The sequence below is a fragment of the Antedon bifida genome, chromosome 9 (genome assembly GCF_963402885.1).
Source record: "Antedon bifida chromosome 9, ecAntBifi1.1, whole genome shotgun sequence".
NCBI classification, from domain to species: Eukaryota; Metazoa; Echinodermata; class Crinoidea; order Comatulida; family Antedonidae; genus Antedon; species Antedon bifida.
In genome coordinates, this window is record NC_136234.1 from 17,987,209 (window position 1) to 18,006,602 (window position 19,394).

The 19,394-nt window shown below is 33.4% G+C and overlaps 1 protein-coding gene across 12 annotated transcripts in view; it reads right to left on the bottom strand.

Moving 5' to 3' along the window:
• Positions 1–19,394, bottom strand: part of LOC144851787 (ryanodine receptor 2-like) — a 77,890-nt gene that overhangs the window by 13,257 nt on the left and 45,239 nt on the right. For 4 of the 12 annotated variants that reach the window (XM_078709405.1, XM_078709399.1, XM_078709398.1 and 1 more), the window contains 40 exons: positions 18,970–19,205; positions 18,479–18,651; positions 16,477–16,697; positions 16,255–16,345; positions 15,857–15,997; positions 15,195–15,358; positions 14,827–14,905; positions 14,483–14,572; positions 13,946–14,074; positions 13,491–13,568; positions 13,245–13,320; positions 12,904–13,027; positions 12,354–12,377; positions 11,492–11,619; positions 11,300–11,349; positions 10,989–11,113; positions 10,828–10,880; positions 10,637–10,697; positions 10,296–10,534; positions 9,800–9,881; positions 9,361–9,387; positions 8,468–8,616; positions 7,911–8,043; positions 7,659–7,712; positions 7,406–7,521; positions 6,748–6,926; positions 6,351–6,421; positions 6,157–6,244; positions 5,444–5,632; positions 5,071–5,214; positions 3,928–4,065; positions 3,693–3,805; positions 3,419–3,512; positions 3,195–3,289; positions 3,009–3,060; positions 2,817–2,879; positions 2,361–2,540; positions 2,040–2,116; positions 1,656–1,729; positions 790–810 (listed from right to left, as the gene is read on the bottom strand). In XM_078709405.1, coding sequence (XP_078565531.1) covers positions 790–810; positions 1,656–1,729; positions 2,040–2,116; positions 2,361–2,540; positions 2,817–2,879; positions 3,009–3,060; positions 3,195–3,289; positions 3,419–3,512; positions 3,693–3,805; positions 3,928–4,065; positions 5,071–5,214; positions 5,444–5,632; positions 6,157–6,244; positions 6,351–6,421; positions 6,748–6,926; positions 7,406–7,521; positions 7,659–7,712; positions 7,911–8,043; positions 8,468–8,616; positions 9,361–9,387; positions 9,800–9,881; positions 10,296–10,534; positions 10,637–10,697; positions 10,828–10,880; positions 10,989–11,113; positions 11,300–11,349; positions 11,492–11,619; positions 12,354–12,377; positions 12,904–13,027; positions 13,245–13,320; positions 13,491–13,568; positions 13,946–14,074; positions 14,483–14,572; positions 14,827–14,905; positions 15,195–15,358; positions 15,857–15,997; positions 16,255–16,345; positions 16,477–16,697; positions 18,479–18,651; positions 18,970–19,205 — 4,421 coding nt within the window. The remainder of the gene's footprint in view (positions 1–789; positions 811–1,655; positions 1,730–2,039; positions 2,117–2,360; positions 2,541–2,816; positions 2,880–3,008; positions 3,061–3,194; positions 3,290–3,418; positions 3,513–3,692; positions 3,806–3,927; positions 4,066–5,070; positions 5,215–5,443; positions 5,633–6,156; positions 6,245–6,350; positions 6,422–6,747; positions 6,927–7,405; positions 7,522–7,658; positions 7,713–7,910; positions 8,044–8,467; positions 8,617–9,360; positions 9,388–9,799; positions 9,882–10,295; positions 10,535–10,636; positions 10,698–10,827; positions 10,881–10,988; positions 11,114–11,299; positions 11,350–11,491; positions 11,620–12,353; positions 12,378–12,903; positions 13,028–13,244; positions 13,321–13,490; positions 13,569–13,945; positions 14,075–14,482; positions 14,573–14,826; positions 14,906–15,194; positions 15,359–15,856; positions 15,998–16,254; positions 16,346–16,476; positions 16,698–18,478; positions 18,652–18,969; positions 19,206–19,394) is intronic. The other 8 variants (XM_078709409.1, XM_078709400.1, XM_078709406.1 and 5 more) reach the window with 7 other exon arrangements.

Sequence of the window (19,394 nt, forward strand, 5' to 3'; positions counted from 1 at the left end):
ATAGCAAAATTGTCTATGGTAGAAAATATCTACTTCCAGTTAGTTAAAAAGGCTATAAAGGTTGTATAGAAATTTTTATTTAAAAAAAAGATACATTTCCAGTATCATGAAAGTACAAGTATTACTGTACACCAAGACTAAGACTTAAAAGACCCACCACAAGGCTTCTACTTGAACATGTACAATTATCTACTTTCGTTTTAAATTAATTAAATTTTATATATAGTAATACAAAATAATATATACATTTAATTGCAATTTCTTCTACAAACAATTATAGATATAATATTAAATAAATATTAATAATGATAATAATAGCATACAGTAAGCACAAGACTTCTTTAAGCAGCGAATACATACATTCAATGTATATATGATTTGCGAGTAAAAGCACAGAGTGTACAAATGTTATAGCTTATAGTACATGAAGAAGATTAAACATATACAAAGTGAATACTTTTCTATTCCTTAATTCATGACAAGATATAATATTTTTAGCAATAGCAATGTGAAAATGGTATGAAGTGGCTAGGCTGCTATGCAGTGTGACTGTGATACCAATGTTGATATTATATAGAAAAATATCAATACCTAAAAACTAATTTCTGAAAACAAGAGAGTATATTGTGATAGTACAAAGAATGCTTTGAAGGTAAAAAAGAATGTAAAGAATTAGTGTAGAAAAATAAATAGAAAAAAACATAAAAGCAAGTTGCTATATAAATTCATGCATTTTATTAATTTTCATAGTTTTAAAAGAGTGAACATTTTATCAAAGTTAACTCCTACCTGCTATAGGACCATTTTCATCTGTGTTGAAGGGAGAAAATAAAAAAAAAACATGCAGGTTATAATTTCATGCTTCACTGAACACACTGAATGCACTACTTAAACACACAAAATAAAATTTGCATAATCATTTGAATATTTCAATCATGGTACAGAAGTTTGTGCATTTTCATGACATTTCGCTTTAATTTAATAAGCAGCACATATTATTTTCCAAAAACAAAAACAGCTGTACACACTAAACGTTTGTGTCTCAGAAAAATAAAAATTCAGTTGAATTTTTATTAATTCAAAGTGAACGTGCACCAGTTCCAGAAATTTTTCAATTTACATAAAAAAGTAAAACATGATTGTGTATTAGAATAATTTTCTCATAATCCAAGGAGTGAGACACATATCATAGGTTAATACGACACATGCCATAGGTAAAAAAAATACTTCCTAAACAAAAATAATACTTCCGGAAAATGTGAAAGTTTTTCACAACAACCATGTTTTACCCAAAAATATGCGATCAATTAAAAAAAAATGATAAAATGTCAAGACCTTTTTACTAACATTTTTCACATCAAATTTTAAAATAATGGGAATCCGCAAACAAAACTACTGTATAAGGAAAGGTCAAAGGTGATCGGGTAAAAAAGTTATTGTTCTAAGAATGTAAACTAATTGTCTATAAGAGGACAAAGATTGGAAAAAATAAACTATATTAAACGTAATTTGGGTTGAGTAAAAACTTGGTTTTTTTTAAAAATAATTATTGGGTACAATCATTATTCGGCAGTTCAGAGGTTCTCAATTCAAAATTACAATCAGATGATAAATGTATATTCATTTTAAATACATATTATTATAGGCCAACTCACCAGCACTATCACCGAATCCACCACCTAAACTCTTGGCCTTGTTATATCGTTCATAGGCCTCTAAATCCAACACACTAAAACAAAAAAATAATCAAATCATTAGGAATATCAAGTAAAAATTAGTTGAAAATGTTCAAGCCGCTAGAATGTTAGTTATTTCTTTTCTTTATTCTGGGTGACCTCGTCAGTCAAACAATGTTCTCTCAGAGGGCTTGGGAGATGACCTTCTAAGTGGCTGTGTGCGACAGTGACTGTGTGTGAACTAGTACACCGGGATAACCCGCTACTTGTTTCAAAAGATGTGAGGTTCCAATCTGTTCTTGGCTTGACTGGGCAAAACATCTGCACAGCTTCTCTTTCACCTCAGTATGTTAAACATGTTACCTGGAAGATTCCATGATTCCTGCCAAACTGGTGAAAAATCCAACATCCATCTTGTCTTGTAAATGAGCCAACATATTCTAACAGAGATACAAATATACATTAATATACATTTACGCTTGGTTCATCTTAATCGACATAGCGCCCTCAATTATTTGTCTCCAGTTGCCTCTGTCACTTGTCAAAGTTTCAATGTTGGTGTAGTTGATATTCAACTCATTTAATTGTTGTTGAATCATTTTCACCCATGTCAGTTTGGCCCTTCCTCTAGCGAGTTAAGCATTACCGTAAAGAGTTTAAAATAAGCGAACAATGTGTGCTTACCTCCTGAACCGTTACGTTTCCTCCACGTAAAAGTGAGATGCCGAGATTCAACGTTTCTCTTACTCTCGAACATGCATTGCCTTGACTAGCAGTGATATTGAGCAAGACCATTTCCGAGACTTGTCTGTCGGCCAGACGACCCTGTTCCGATAACAGTTTTTGTTTTGCCATTTCTTGTTCCTAAGACAAAAATAATATAATTCATTCACTATTTTATTATTCAACACTTTTTTTTAATGCCAGTATGTTTATTCACAAAATGAATAAAATAAATTGACTAAACTAATTTTCATTATGAGGTTTAGTGAAATTTTGCTGAGGACAATACTGACCATAAACCATGGTGCATGGATTAGAAGGCCAGCAGTTAACCATCAAGCACCAATGCCATTTACAAGTTTGCAGCTTTGTTTTCAATAATGTCATTTTCTAATAGAGGAATTAAAAAAACTTTACCTGAAAAGACACCCCTGGCCCGTCATCTTCATCATCATCATCCTCATCATCGCCACTACAACTCTAAAATAACAAAATAAACAAGCCATATTTCATTATACTGACATGAATGAAGAATGAAACCTAAATTCAGATACCTAATTTAAAAATTGATGAATGACAAATATTAAGTACATTTTAAAACACACTCACCTTGCTCATTATCTCAGCATATGCCAGGTAAAGATCATCTTCTTCTAGAGCACTATGGAAGAAAGATACAAACAATGACAATTGAATTTTATGTATTAATAAATTAATAATTATAAATCACAAAATCAATTACAATGGACGCAATCTCAACATTTTGTAATATTTCACTATTTTTTAAAAACTTACTCTTGGTGGAGGCTAGCAGCCCTGCAGAATGTCATCACCAACTGCTGCAAAGGATCTCGGAAGTTTTCCTCCTCCAAGTCTTCTAGTTCCTCCTTCTGCAAAACACAATAAAACAAATTATTTTAATATCTCTTTGTAGAATAAGCAAAGTAGATTAGGAGGAACACTCTCAGCCTCCTAATGGAACCAAAGAATTATATCTGTAAGGCAGTCAATATACTTACAGTGATGTCATCAATCAACAGATGTCTAGCTGACTCTTCAACTCCTAACCACTTCTCTTTGTAAACCCGCAAGAAAAAGTTGATGGCTCGATGTCTGCAAGAAAAAATGAAGAAAAACAAATTTCAAGAAAATGAATACCTTACGAAGACTACTTTTTCAAAAAATTGTAAATACTGAGTAAAAGTGAAAGAATCTTCTATAGAGTTATTGTGTTGAAAGATCTAGCTTAATCTGGGCAAAAGAGAAAAAGTGATCAAAGTTTACTTGACATACCTTGGAAGTGCACGTAGAGGAATCATCCTAAAACAAGCCATGATGGCACGGCGTCTTTGAGCAGAGATCAACCGACGCCAGGCACTCTTCTTAGATACTGGAGGATGTTCAGTCTAATGGAATACAAAGTATACTTAATAAGTGTAATTACTGTTGAACACACAAGAGAGATTGTTCAGTGTTATTGGATAGAAATAAATAATAGTACAAAATCCATGTGTAGTGGTTAACTTACAATATGAAGTCTGTGTAGAACAATAGCCATACTGAGAACTCTCTGAATGATCTCATCGTTAGAAAGACTGATGCTGGATAAATTGTTGGAAGACATCTTGGAATAGAGGCGCCTTTGCCAACTGGATATCTGTGGACCCTATTAAAAGATAACTAATAGATAAGAAGTACCTCAAAAGAAGCTGTGAAATTCATGTCAAAATAGTCATACTGTACAGTAAAACTGGTAGTAGAACAAGACAAAGTGTCCCTTGTAGGTTAGTGTAGTAGTATTGAAATGGATATTGACTCTTGTTCATTTCACAGAAAATTAAGGGTCCCTTTAACAGGAGTGCCCTGAAAAAGGGTGTCCCAAACAAGATGTTATACTGTATTTAAATATTATTAAATTAAAATAATAATAATCAAATGTTTCATCATTTAGAATAAATGTGTTTAAATGATATGAATTATGGTAATGAAATAACATGTTTCTTTTGGAAAATCATAAATACATTGGATGGAGAGTAAGTATAAAAATAATGACTAAATGACAAAAAAACTAAATGAGGGAGGGATAGGAAAGACATAGTTATAGTAGAGACAGAGATCATGATAAAAAGAAATATAAAATACTAGATATGCTGCACATAGAATGCTACAACTAGAAAAACTATTTCTAATTAACTACTACTAATAGAAGATGACAAAGACATTGTTCTCATATGTACTTAAAATTTTGCCTTTTTTGTTTTTATTTTATTTAATTTAAAAAAAACATTCAGTCTTCTCAGTCATTTTAAAATAATTGTAATACTATTTTCACATTTTTAATATTTTTAATTGTAAAGCTCTGTCTACACTATTAAATTTTATGTGACAACAAAATGTGATGCGCCCATATATGGACACGAAGACATCATATCACTACCATATTTGAACAAATTAGTTTCATAGTGTAGACAGAGCTTTAGACATTTTAGCAGTAAACAATTATTTGTTTAAAAGTACCAAAAAAGTCTCTTTGAATAAAACTTTAAATTCAAACTCAAATAAATTATTTCCAAACCAATCCTTTTTTTCCAACAAAATTTAAGCATTTTCATTTTTTTTTTATGAGAACATTTAAAAGAAAAGGAAGAACAAAGGATAGAATGAAACTTGCTTGTGAAACAGAATGAGAGGAAGAGGAAGAGTGAGAATTTCTATTGGGTTCTAAATCCGATGAGTCATCGTTATCGTCATCCACCTTTTTATCCTGTTGCAGAGTGCTGAGTAAAAATTCACAAACATCCTTTTCTGTGTCACGCTGTAAGACAATTTGTAAAAAGTTACAATATTTTTTTAATTTGATTTCATTCACATCCAACAGCTGGAAGAACGCCACTTACAGAATGGAAAAATAATTATTATGGTAATGCTATAAGGTTAAAATTAGTTTTCATTTTTTGCACCCTTAGGACATTTAAGACACATCCATCCATTGGTGGATTAACTTATTTACTCCACTGTATGATAGAGGGCAGCACACAACTAACCTCAAGAAATCTCTGCTTTGCTTGTTGTACCAATTCCTGTTCCATTGCACCATAGAGATTCATTCCAATTGGTAATAGACGTTTAAGACAGGCTACAATCTTGCTGGATGAATAACTGTTTTTATCTCGACCATTATTGCTTTGTGGCTCATTCTGAGCTATATAGTTCTGCTCTTCTCTTTTGAAATTCTGAAAAAGAGAATTCAGTCAATTTCTAAGTCTTTGGTTGGCATATTCAATGTTTTGTTACTATATTTAAGTTGGGCTTAAAGCTCTGTCTACACTATCAAACTAGTTTGACGAAAAAAATGTGTCAAATATGGTTGTGATATGCCTAATTATGGTAGTGATGTCATTATATGGGCACATTACATTTTTTTGTCACATAAAGTTTGATAGTGTAGATAGAGCTTAAGAGACAAAGTTTACTCAAACAACAGAATTTGACCAAGATTACATTTTCATTTAGCTGTAGCTTGGACGCAATATTTGGATAATCAATCGCTTGTGATTGGTCAAAGTACTTGCTTATGTCATTGGGTTTCATCCTAGTGGGAACCAAGCTTTGGACCAATACAAGTTAGTTGACCAATCATAATAACTACAGATCCATTGATTAGTCAATTTGCTTTTGTTGCATTCTAGCATGAATCAAGCTTAATGACAACTAGTGCCAATGACAGAATTGAATAACTTGTAGTTGAACCACTTACTGATGACTGAGCCCACCAGTTGAAGATATCAGCTACGTGTTTGTAAAGCGTCTCAGAGTACACGCTACCAGATTGTAACCACTTTGATCTGTGAATGAAATATTACCCATCATTTTATTTCTATACACACCGTTATGTGTACGGTTACATTATTGTTGTTTGCCATGTAAGAATATGAAAGAGAAGATTTTTACCTGTGGTGGTCCACAAACTTAATTAGAAGAGGGTAGAATGCAAAGACATCTCTCACCAATAGACCATAATGCTATAAGAATGGATAGTGTAAGGAAATATACAATCTAGATTGATATTAAAAGAAACTGTGCTTGATTTAAAAATGCACAAATGCATGTTTTAAGAACTTAAAGATAAAGACACACTTTCAATATTAAGAAAGATAATCTGAAAAAGATAAAGTTACCAGTGTCAAAAAAGACACCAAACCCAATTCCAACTTGATTGTCAAAATGTTTAATGGACAGAAGGAATTAGGCACCTTCATTAACATAGACCATCACCTCCTAGACAGAAGAACATAATCTTTTGGTTCACAATAGTTATGTATGCTTTGAAGATACAATTTATAGTTACCTCAAGGAGTTCAAGCTCTACTTCCTCCATCTCAGTTCCACCTCCTGGAAAGTTCCTCTTAAGGTCCTCCTCGCTCTGGAACACCGTCTCAGCACGTTTGCGGAGAACCTCTGCTACCGGTAGAAAGTGCGAACAGAGCATGCTCTCATCTGCATTGCTCAAGATTGGTAGAGAAATAGCTGAAATTTGTAAATTAAATTGTACATTAAACAAATTTAATACTTCAAGTCCAACACATTAACGTTTGCATAATCTGGGATCACTTCACATATGCTATAAATGTTCTCTCACTCCACTACATGCACCACATCTACTTTCTTTAAAGGTGCCCAGAGCCCTTCCAAGAACACACCAGAACAAATCTAAAGCTCTGTCTACACTATAAAACTTTATGTGACAAAAAAATGCCCATATATGGACATGATGATGTCATATCACTACCATGTTTGGGCATATCACTACCATATTCGGGCACATAACACTTTTTTTGTCACACTAGTTTGATAGTGTAGATAGAGCTTAAGTCTGTGGCTCATGCATATGCCATTATCATGGCAGCTTTTAGCACCTAAGCCACTCTACTGAAGCCAGCAGCATGTGAGGAAGCAGCACTTAAGGTTTTTATACTTTAGCTTGATATAGGGATTTAGTTACTTACCTGCTATCCTACTCATCCAAGGGGCATTCTCTGATCCTAGGTTGTTCTTGATTAGAGTCAGAACATTTCCCAATGTAGTGTTCATATTTCTAGAACTAACCATTGTCCAGTAATTGCTGCAAGAAAAAAAAAATATTCTATCTTATAGTAATACTTAAATATCTATAAAATAAGCATTTTAAACGTTTAAACGTATTTATTGAAGTTATATTCTTTTGTTTATGTTACTTTAGCCATTATTGAATACACCTACCCTTGTCTTCTGTTGATACTGTCTGGTCCTTCTTGCCACCAAAATGGTAAATAGCTGCAAAATGTAACAAAAGTATACATTTATCAGTATAGGCTTTGGGTCAGATTTTTCAAATTTGCTTAGGCAAAAAATCACCTTAACTTTGTTTGTGTTAATAAAGAGAAATACTTTCTTTTTACTTCATATGACTAAATATATATTTTCACTTAAGCATTGTTAACTATCTTGACTTTAGTAAAATGGTAAGCATACCTGCACAATGTAGGCAGTATCACCTCAATAACATGAGGAGCTTCATAGTATTTAGCACCTGATTCAGCCATTTCATCAACCTCACGGATCATGGCATCCAATGTTGGAATTCCAGAGGAAGAACTCACAACTTCTGAAACAAAAATAAAAGTAAGCATTGATATAAAAGATAGATACTTGATATACAACATAATACATGTACAGAAAAAATACTTAAAATGGACTTGAAATGGATTTTCTATTTTTTTTTCATTTTACAATGATGTTCTTGGGGCTTTGAATAAGAGGTATATTTTTACAAAATAAAACTTAGAGTAGTAGAGAAATAGCTGAAATTTATAAATTAAATTGTACATTAAACAAAAACTATAAGAGGTATAATCTTAAAAAATACAAATTAGCCCCCTTGGGATAAGCGCCTTTTGAAAATCCCAAAATTTGTCGGGTATCACTATATTCTTATTCCTCCCTGTTACAAAATGCTGTTTTTTGGCGATAACTTTGAAATATTTTTTTAGAAAATGCATGTACTATTGCCAAAATGTATTTTTGTTTACCTGGCTCAGCAACACCCTTAGCGATGGCTCTCATCTCCTGTTGTCCTAGCACAGAGTTCCTATTATTCTTGTTCAGCTGTGGCTCAAGGAACGCAACTGGAAATGAGCCAGCAATTGCTGCCAACAATTCTCCAATAGCAGGTCGATGACTGTAAAATGAAATAAATAATGAATAACAATAATATAAAGCTAATATGAAAGGAATTATGAGTACATTGAACTATATATATTCTATATTCATTCTAGAATACTGCAATTATGGCTATGAAGCAAGGACCTCTTCAGAAACTACTGGAAAACAACAGCAGACTAGATGTTGGTAACTCAAACTACAGGGAATGTTATAGAAATAATAGAAAAGAAAAACTAAAAAAAATGAAATAAATAATGAATACAATTCTATTACTGGATATATTACATTTAGATAGATGGCTCTGTTTCTCAAGCAGAGCATCAGAAGATCCATCCTGAACTACAGGGAGAATAAAGTGGTTTAGGCATTAGGGATTGAGAATGGAATAAAACCTGAAAGTAATATGAAAATATATTTCATGGGCAGGGGTGTGATTACTGAAATAATGTAAGTTCTATCAGGGAAGATTGTAACATCACTGAACACTGATTCTATACAGTTAATGTAAGATATCAAAAAAACATTTTGATTTTTGAAGGGTATGTAACTCTAAACAAACTATTAAATATCATGGCAACCCTTTTCAGCATACTTGTCATTTAAACATTCACCTAATAAACTTTTCTAGAAATAATAACTAAATTAGGTAATCTATCAACACAACAAAAATCAGTAAAAATACTATGCACTAGTGAATTTAGTTAGTTGGTTCAGCTAAATGAAAGCTGTATTTTTTATACCATTTGTTTGATGTTGTTACCTTTTTATGCACATTCTTTCCTTCTCACTGTGGAACAATGATGCAAAAAAGCTTAAATATTAATTGCAATTTATATTACTATATCTATCCTATCTATCTATATGTACTTTATTTTATACTGTACTTTATCTCCTCATTGAGACTTATGGGGCATAAGGCGGTGGTCCTCCAGTCTCCATACATCTATTGTCTATGTCCAGTAAAGGTGTCAGACGAACCACTAACATGGTTAAATATCAATACCAATTCAAGTGAGAAATTATATTGCTATACTATATCAACTGTACTGATGTATTCCATGTCTTCATTGAGACTACTATGTCATCATCTCTGCCTCTTGCTAGCATCCAAGCAAACACTAACATGATGTGGACATATTTATATGCATTTGTTCGATTAATTCAGAAAATAAATATAATATAATTAGAAATGAACTAACTTGTTGGCAGCGAAATGTTTGGCTGCTCCAATAACAAATAGTGTCTTGATAACTTTGTAGCAAGCAACTTGTACTTGGTCAACTGAAGTCAAATAAAAAAAAATTGTCATACTCTTAGTTTTATCAAAAAGGTAGGTACAGGTAGATAGGTAGGAAATATTTAAATTTTGAATGGAAAAAGTAATTTAAATCCATCATTTGGTTTGAAAGATTTTGGAGAGATATACTAATATTCAATTTCAAGTTTATTAAGCTATGTCTACACTATCAAACTTTATGTAAAAAAAATGTGATGTGCCCATATATGGACATGATGATGTCATATCACTACCATATTTAAACATATCACTACCATATTTGGGCACATCACACTTTTTTATCAAACTAGTTTGATAGTGTACGTAGACAGAGCATTAGAAACACTGTGTTTAAAAGCAGTGTGCAATTTAAAGCTTGATTTTGCCCAGATGCAGAATTATACATAAATAATACATACGTAGTAACTCTTCGCCAAACTTGAATTTCCCAATATGTTTGAAGAGACTGGTCAACATGGGTAGCAGTACCCCAGGCACGTACTTCATTATCAACCCTTCTTTGAAGTCTGGTGGCTTCACGTGACTAAAGTAGCCAGATTTAACATTCGCTTGTGTACTTTCTAAGTCGTCTGCCGCGTTGCAGAAGAAAACAAGAAGTGCGTTCTTTACTGAGCCAGATCCATGCTTGGTGATTGATCTATAAAACAAAATTAATTATTAAACAGTCATTCATTTTTATTTCAAACAGTAAATTTGTAGAGCATAATGTAATTAGTAAGATTTAGAACTACTGTAATACCTTCCATCTATGGCAGTGGCTATCACCTCCAAACAACAGACTGTACAGTTTAGGTCTTGAGCTAAAAATAATTTACAAATAAAAAATGAAAAAATGCCAATTATGAGTAAGGTATTAAAAGAAGGCATTAATTCTGGGAAATAAAAGTGTACAAGATTTACTGTTTTTTAGTTCTACAGAAAATGAATTACCTTGAAAGAGGTTTATCTTCTGACGAACAAGATGAGATAATTTGCAGAACAAGCTGAAAAGATTCAAAGGAAACGGTATCAACAAAAAGTATGTGAATTGAACTGAACTTTATTTTCTATAGTTTTTATTCTCACAGCTTTCAATCAATTTGCAATATTACCTGGCAACCATTTCCTTTTCTCTGTGCGATGCACTTCCAAATCGACTAGCTTGCAATGAACTTGGACTGGATACAAAATAACAACAGTAGGCCTCAAAGTATTTCTCAATCAACGGAAGGACAACCTATGATGGAAAAAATCATAAAAAGTGGTTTGGGGTGGAAAATTGCTTTAGGAAAATACTGTCTAGGAGATGAGGAACACAAACTTGTCTGATAACCATGGATATGATATAAACAAAGATGACGCTAATGCTGCTGATAATGGTAATGCTAGAGTAATACAAAAATACATAATACTAAAAACATACCCTAACAAAAAATTTGTAACTTCTTTCTTCCATTTCTCGTTTCTTAAAACCTGAGAAAAAAAAACAAATTTCTAGTCAACTTTAACTCAAGATCCAAAAGGATTGTTTCAATGTATTCCTTAGTCACAGTGTACACTCTTCTCCATAATAAGTAAAGATAAAATGGTGGATACTGACAAAGGGTAGTCTTACCTGGTCTAAGGTTAGCCTGAGCTTTGTCAACATAGTGAATTAACTTCTCCAAAAGATTAAACGCAAAGCGTTTCTCAATGGTGTTGCTGACATGCGACAGTCTGTCTTGTGAGTCCCCAGTGCCATTCCTAACAAAATAGTAAGTACATAGTAATCTACTACTCTACTATAAAGCTCTGTCTACACTATCAAACTAGTTTGACCAAAAAAGTGTGATGTGCCGAAATATGGTAGAGATATGCTTAAATATGGTAATGATATGACATCATCATGTCCATATAGGGGTACATCACATTTTTTTTGTCACATAAAGTTTGATAGTGTAGACAGAGCTTTAGAAAAGCATTAATAGTAAAACAGTATCAAAAAATTGTATATACAAAGAGAAATAAAAGCAAACAATTCTTGGTTAATAAAACTAGAAAATGTATCTAAATACAAGTCTATAACTTTCCATGGCATTCCTTTAGTGGTACTTTACCATGCAATTCTCAAACATAAAAAATACATAAACATTACAATCAGTTCTGAGTGTTCCACACTGAAGAGGTGCTGATGTATATCTCATTGTTAGCAAGATTAATACTCCACGAAAATAAGCACATTTATATAATATTCACAAGGATACAAAACAAAACTGAAGTGAAAATATAAAAAGGAAAAACAGAACAGTACAGGAAAAGGTAGCTCAAATATGAAGATTTGGTTTATTAGTAGAGAACAACCAAACAATCACAAAGAAAAAGGAAAACATATCAAAATTAAAGGAAGATATAATTGTCAAACATCTAAAGTGCAGAACTGTAAAGTGTTAATGATCAGAAGTTGTTAATTGGTAACTATGTGCTGGGCTTTTTATTACCTCTCGTTTTCATCTGCTTCTTTGCTACAGTAACAAAAAAGTGTTAAATTATAGTCATTTTGTATTGAAACATACTATATTTGGACAAATATCAACTGATATCGGTGTAATTAAAATGTTTGAAAGACTTAAGGGGTTGGGTATTCTAAGGAGGTGTAGATGAGTAATTCAATTCAATTTATTTCACATCTGTCACAAAACATAATAAAAATAAGACATACAATCAAAATAAAATATGTTAGGAAAATTAGGACACCTGGCGATCATACAGAAAAAGCTGGGTTCAATTTCTGATGTGAACACTTCCCAGTTCAATCAGCTGTAAAAGGACACCTGCTTAAAAAATACTATTGAGGATAACGCAGCGTGGAAAGGAACTAGTTACCTTACCACATAATGTTATGCTTAGTACAATAGTCTCCTAAGACCTATGTACAGAATGAATACAAGATTTGCCTTTTAGGTAATGTATACTTTATGAAATGAGATATAATCATGTTTGAATATAAAATTTCAATATTTATTACTTCATGAATATTATTAAATATACCTTTGCAATCTGTATCCATTCACTTGAAGAAATTTCAGAAGAGCTTGAGTCATTTGACGATCCTTCTTCTTCTCTGCATCTGTCAGAATATCATACGGCACCAAAAGAGGATGGCAATCTCCACCTAAAACAAACAGTTGTAAATTAAAATTCTACCACAGATTTTGGTTAAATTTGTTATTAGAAAAAATCATTCATTTTTATTTCACACAAATGTGGGAAAAAAAATTAGCTTATTCGTTTAACAAAAAAAACCAAAAAAGATCAAACATAAGTTTGTTTACTACTGTATGTTTTATAAATTAAATTTTGTTTATTAATTGTTTATTATCAGTTATTACCAGTTGTGTCCAACGTCGATTTGGTCTTCTTTGCCCACAGGTCATGAGCATTCTCTGCAAGTCTCTCAGCCATGTTCTGCAAAATAAAAAGAGGTGAAACATACAAAATATTTCCATTTTGGGGAAAAACACAAGACGAAAAATAGATCAGGATGAAAAAGAATTACTTAAGTAAGGTGTTCATTCATTGCAGGGCCAAAACATTTTTTTAAAAGGTTGAATTTAAAAACTACTGTAAAACCTCACCTGCATATCCCTTGTCAGTGTGATGTTGTTCATATCAATTGGCCGAGGATTATAGCCATGTGGAGATTCAGCTACACCCTAGAGAAGAAAATACATCATTCATGTATTATAACACACCTGAATAGATTCTTGTCATTTGATTGGAGGATTGTTGGTCACATGATATTCAATAGACATATCTATGTCTCCACCTTGTTAAATAATCAATCTTTAAACTTGTGAAATATTCTCCACTATCCAATCGAGAAAACATTCAATTATATTTATATATTATGTGTTCTGCTAGTTCTTTCTTTTAAATGTTTTAATCTCATAATTTATTGAATTGAATTTAATAAATTGAAAGAAATGTTTTTTTATCGTTATTCTGATTTTGAAAGAAATAAATGTTTACTTGAATTGAATTGAATATCAATTTAGCACATAGAAAATGTAAATTAATAATTCAAAATTACCAGACTTGTCTTGGAAAGTCTTCGTCGTAGTTGTGGATTCTGGTCGGAGCTGCTTCGTTCAATTGTCCAACCCCAGGCATGGATGGCCTTTAAGCTTTCCTTGATTGAACTCCTATACAAGTCTTTCTCCTGAAATCAATTCAAGATTATTTTTAAAGGTCATTTAAGATGTTACTTACAATTAAACCAAATGGTCATATATTGTAGATTGGTTTTGTATGTTTATGAAGGAGGTACAATTTCTTCCAAATTGGGCCGATTCGGGGTGGGGTGGTACTATACCCTGGGAAACCCTGGTTTAGGAATAAAATGATTGGTAAACATTTCTTGTAAAAACTGAACTGGCTAGAGAGAGCCCTACATCCAGACCAAAAGTCAATACTGGGACTATACCCAGGGATACACCTGTTTGTGAAATAAGACATAAAGTAGGGGGTTGTATTAGACCTGAAGTGGGATTATACCCAAGGATATACAGTATTACTGAACTGTTTACCAAACGTATTTGACACATAAAATATTGTTTACAGTATTTACCTGTGTAGTAAGATTCCGGTATGGTCTAAGCAAGGAATGATGGCGCATTGCAGGGCTGTCTGTTTCATCGTAAGTCCATCCATGTTCAAACTAAATTAAGAACAAATAATTACCATCAATTAGTTTTTTCCCTTTTACTTCTAATATTGTGCCACGCTAGTGATCTGAAGGTTTCTCGATTGGTATGAACTGAGCATTTGGTATAGCCATAATTGTAAAATATTTATTTATTTCAATGTGAGGATAACCCTTCCAGCTGAACTAGCAGGCCAGCTGATATCTTTTAAAAAAAGTTAAGTTGCCATGTTGGCAAAAATAATGATAAAATAGGTAAACAGTCAAACCTGTTCCAATGCCCATGTATCGTGGAGAAATTCTGCAAATCTATCACGGAAGGATAGTAAACTTTCATTCAAATGAATTCTGAAAATGCAATGAAATAAAGACATTTTTAAAATAATGGTAAAAGAGACAAAAATCATACTGACGTCTTTAGGACAAATATGATCTTAATACAAAAATGATATGAATGATATTGGCAATAGAGAGCTCTTGACTGTGACGACCATAGGTTATGTTAATACCATTTGCACATGCAAGGACATTCAACTCTGTGACAGTTTTAGCAGATTCTAGGACGATACACAATGAATATGCATAGGTTCTAGATTATCGCAAATCGCAAGATGTTATTCATGTCTATTTTACTCACTTTGATGTGTCTACAGGGCATGGCTGGTAAACCCCATCAGCGTCGATGTTTGATTCTCGTATCATGCTTTCATCGTGGTACGCCATTGAATAATCTGGCGGTAGAGCACTACCAATTGCAGTCAAGCACGGCAGTGCCTTATTGAACAACTCTGGATCATACTCCTGCAGAATAAGAACCAATGGTGCATTTGTTACTAGTTTAACTGTTAATATATCATGGGTCCTCGTCATAAGGATAACATTAGCTACTAGAGAATCAACTCCAACACTACAAAAGGTCAAAAGTGCTCCTCTACTCAGTCATGCACCACTACACATCACTTTTGCTGTCTCGCAGTTTACTCTCTAGTAGTATATTAGTATCTCTATGGACATTCTGTAAGTTGACTTGTTTGAAGAGAAGTAAACAATTGAGGGTGACAGATTCATTGCCTATCACATATAATAGTACACTACAATAGAACCCTCCTTTGAGACATCCTATTCAGAGGACATCCCTTTGAAGGGGATACTTTGTCCCAAACGTGTACCAATAATAGGAGGTACTGTTGTATTTACCATTCAATCACACAATACAGTAACACTACATTGAACATACATAGTACTGTGTGATCATTATGTACTATTTCTTCTCATTTTCAAATAATTCCTGTAATTTACCCTATCTGCAAGTGCATCAAACAAGCCTGTGAATAACATCATAGTGAGTCGTTTCTCCTCATCATTGGCGGCGCCGTAACTACCCCAACCACCATGACTTCCATAGTAGTCAACACAGCGTTCATAATGTAAAGTTAAAATCTGCAAGGCAAAAGTATTTTCATTATTAAATAAAGGATTTTTTCAGATTTGTGAAAATAAAGTAGGCCTACAGTAATATAAAATGATATATATACTAACTAAAGCAGGATGTTTAAACCTAAACAGATATTAAGCTCTGTCTACACTATCAAACTAGTTTGACAAAAAAAGTGTGATATGCCAAAATATGGTAGTGATATGACACAATATGCATAGATCATAGGCCAATGCAAATAAATTCTAATAAATGATCTTACCTTCAAGGCTACATATGTATGTTCTAGTAATAAAGGAACATCGACTGTCAGCTTTCTGAGCAAACGCTGCATCATGGATGGCCGCAGGCTCCTAAACAAAAATAATTTTAATATATACTGTACCATAAATAAGTCTGGTCTAGAGAAAGAGATCATTAATATGTGACCCAATGCTAAAATATATTCCTAATAGTATGGAAGGGAAAATATACTTGTATTTACCCTGTAAGAGCTACCAGAAAATCTGCAATCGTATCTCTCTGGCCTTTTGTGAGTGACCGACATTTGGACAGACGATAGACTGTGTTCATGGTGGAGTCCAGTAGCGAGATGTTGTGACCTGCATTCTCAAACATGTGGGCATGTCGGGTCAGCAGTGGTAGTACAGAGTTGCACAGGTAGCGGTTCAAGGCTAGAGCCATGTCATGGTCGTGAGTATTAGGCTAGCAATATAAATAAAAAATATACAATCTAATGTAAAATTAACTAAGAGAAAGTGCACCTGATACAGTATGCAAATTAGCATATCATTTTTAGAATTAGCTGTTTCCTGTATGCTTTGAATGAACGTAGTAGTACCATACCATTTCATTCATCATGACAATAGCAATTGATTTATGGCTGTTTTACTTTATCATTTTGATTTAGCTGTTTGCTTATTTTATTTTGCATCTCCATTGAGATCCAGCCACTGATACCCACATCATTGTTATTTTTTCAGTGGTTATTATATTTGTATCTCCATTGTGATCCAGCCACTGATCTCCCTCCTCCCCACTATCTCCAAAATTCTTGAGAGGCTTATCAACACTCAACTATTATGTCATGTTTCGCCCATTATTTCCCAAGATCAACATGGCTTCATGCCCGGTAGATCTTGTGAAACAAACCTTGCTACTCTTCTGTCTACCGTGTATGAAGCCATCGAAACTAAAAAGCAATGTGACATAATCTACACCGACTTTAGTAAAGCTTTTGATAAATTGTCCCACAACCTATTATTATTAAAACTTCATCAGTTTGGCATTAAAGGTACTTTATTTTCATGGTTTAAAAGTTATCTTGGCGGTAGGATGCAGAGAGTAGTAATTGATGGTGCCACATCCAATTCTCTCCCAGTCATCTCAGGCGTGCCTCAAGGTTCCATTCTTGCCCCCCTGCTGTTCAATATATTTGTTAATGAAATACCAAATCTCTTTCAAAATTCAAACTGTCTTATGTTCGCTGACGACCTCAAGATTTACAAAATTATTACCACCACTGAGGACTCCGTTGCACTTCAGGCAGATCTGGAAAGACTCGGTACGTGGGTTTCCGACTGGAAAATGTCCCTGAAGTCCGAGAAATGCAAAGTCCTGTCTTGCTCTCTTAAGAAAAAACCTATTATTTTCGCTTACTCTGTTCAAGAAGAAGTCCTTGAAAGTGTAAACTCTTACCGGGACCTCGGCATTTTCATCGACCGTAAACTGACATTTATTTCACACGTTGATCATGTTGTCAGAAAGGCCAATAGGCTGCTTGGGCTGATGTGGCGCAATTGCAAACATTTTTCTCCATACACCAAACGTGCGCTTTATCTTTCCCTCGTCCAACCATCTTTCAATTTCTGTTCAATTATTTACAACTCACTCTCTGCTTCTCAAGCCTCCAGAATTGATCGGACCCATAACAAGTTCTTGCGCTTTGTCGGCCCAGCAGCCAACCTGCCTCCTATTGTTTCCCCGACATCTAGGAGAGCAAGACAGGACTTGCACTTCCTGTATAAATGTCTTACTTCTAAGTTTGATTGTAATATTGTTTCGTTGTTTTATTTTAATGTTCCTGTTCGTAATCTTCGTAGTAAACCCTTTCTTCATGTTAAATTTTCTCGTGTCAATGTATGTAAAAATGGTATTTTCTGTAGACTCTCGTCTTTGTACAATTCATGTCTTTTAAAAAATAATTCTTTAGATATTTTTAACTGTAATTTTTCTCAATTTAAATGTATTATTAATGAAATTATTTAAATAATCTTTTTTTCATTTTGTATATATTTATATTGGCTCATATTTTATAGTTTAGTTATTTTATTTTCAACCTGTTATTGGTGTTTTACACTGTTGGTTTGAAATAAAGAATATAGAATTGTCATTTTTCAGTAATTTGCCCTTTGATCTACAAAGTTGTGATTGTTAGATACTGTAATAAAATCCTTTATGATAAAGTTATTAGTGTTGACACTTACAGTGTCCATAGTCATGGCAGCTCTTAAGTCTGGTAGAAAGCCTACTTCAAGAAGTCTAAAGAACATCTCTTGGTCACTGATGCCATAAACCCTCTCCATAAAGAGCAGCATTGCTTCCTTGTGGGTTGGTGTCAAGCCTTTCAAATCTGCTCCTAGTGGCTTTCCAAGTGTTTCTAATAAAGCCATTAAATTGAATTAGGTGTAGTACTGAAAAATGTCACTCAGTGGGCATGATCCCCTAGTATGCTGCATATACAGTCAACTACTTTGGAATAGCCTAACATGGTAGGTTTTCCAGAATTCATGGTATTCTGAATGTGATTTTAATGATAAAATAGAATTTTGGACCATCCCCAAAGTCTAATTATACTAAACAAATTAGGCATTAATATAAATTGACTTCTGTCATAAACTTATGTATAACTTCATTAGACTTGTTGGATATTTATTTGAGATAATTACTAAAAATAACTTAACAAGACAGTTCTTACCATCTTTCTTCTCATATACTTTGCTCGGTGATGGTAGATTAAACTTTAGTGAAAGAACGCCCTCTAAATCATCAAGAGCAACTAAGCTTCTAAGGATGGCTCGCATTCTCTGTGACTCTGACTTGCCGTGGCTCAAGACCTGTTTATCTGGAGCACACCTTCCGAGGAGGTCAATCAGCATGGCGTAGAATGTCAGCACTGCACCGCCCATGTCAACGTCATCTTCATCTTCTGGCCTAAGAAAGATATAGTATAAAGAGTCTAAAATAAATATAATTGTATTGACTAGGGTAAAAGTCTGTTCACTATTAATTCAAAACTGTGCCAACATGAACCTATAACAAAGGAAAAAATAATTGCCGAATATGTAGTGGAGCTGTAACTTGGTGGTGAACATGCATGCTTGCCTACCAATCCCCAGGTCC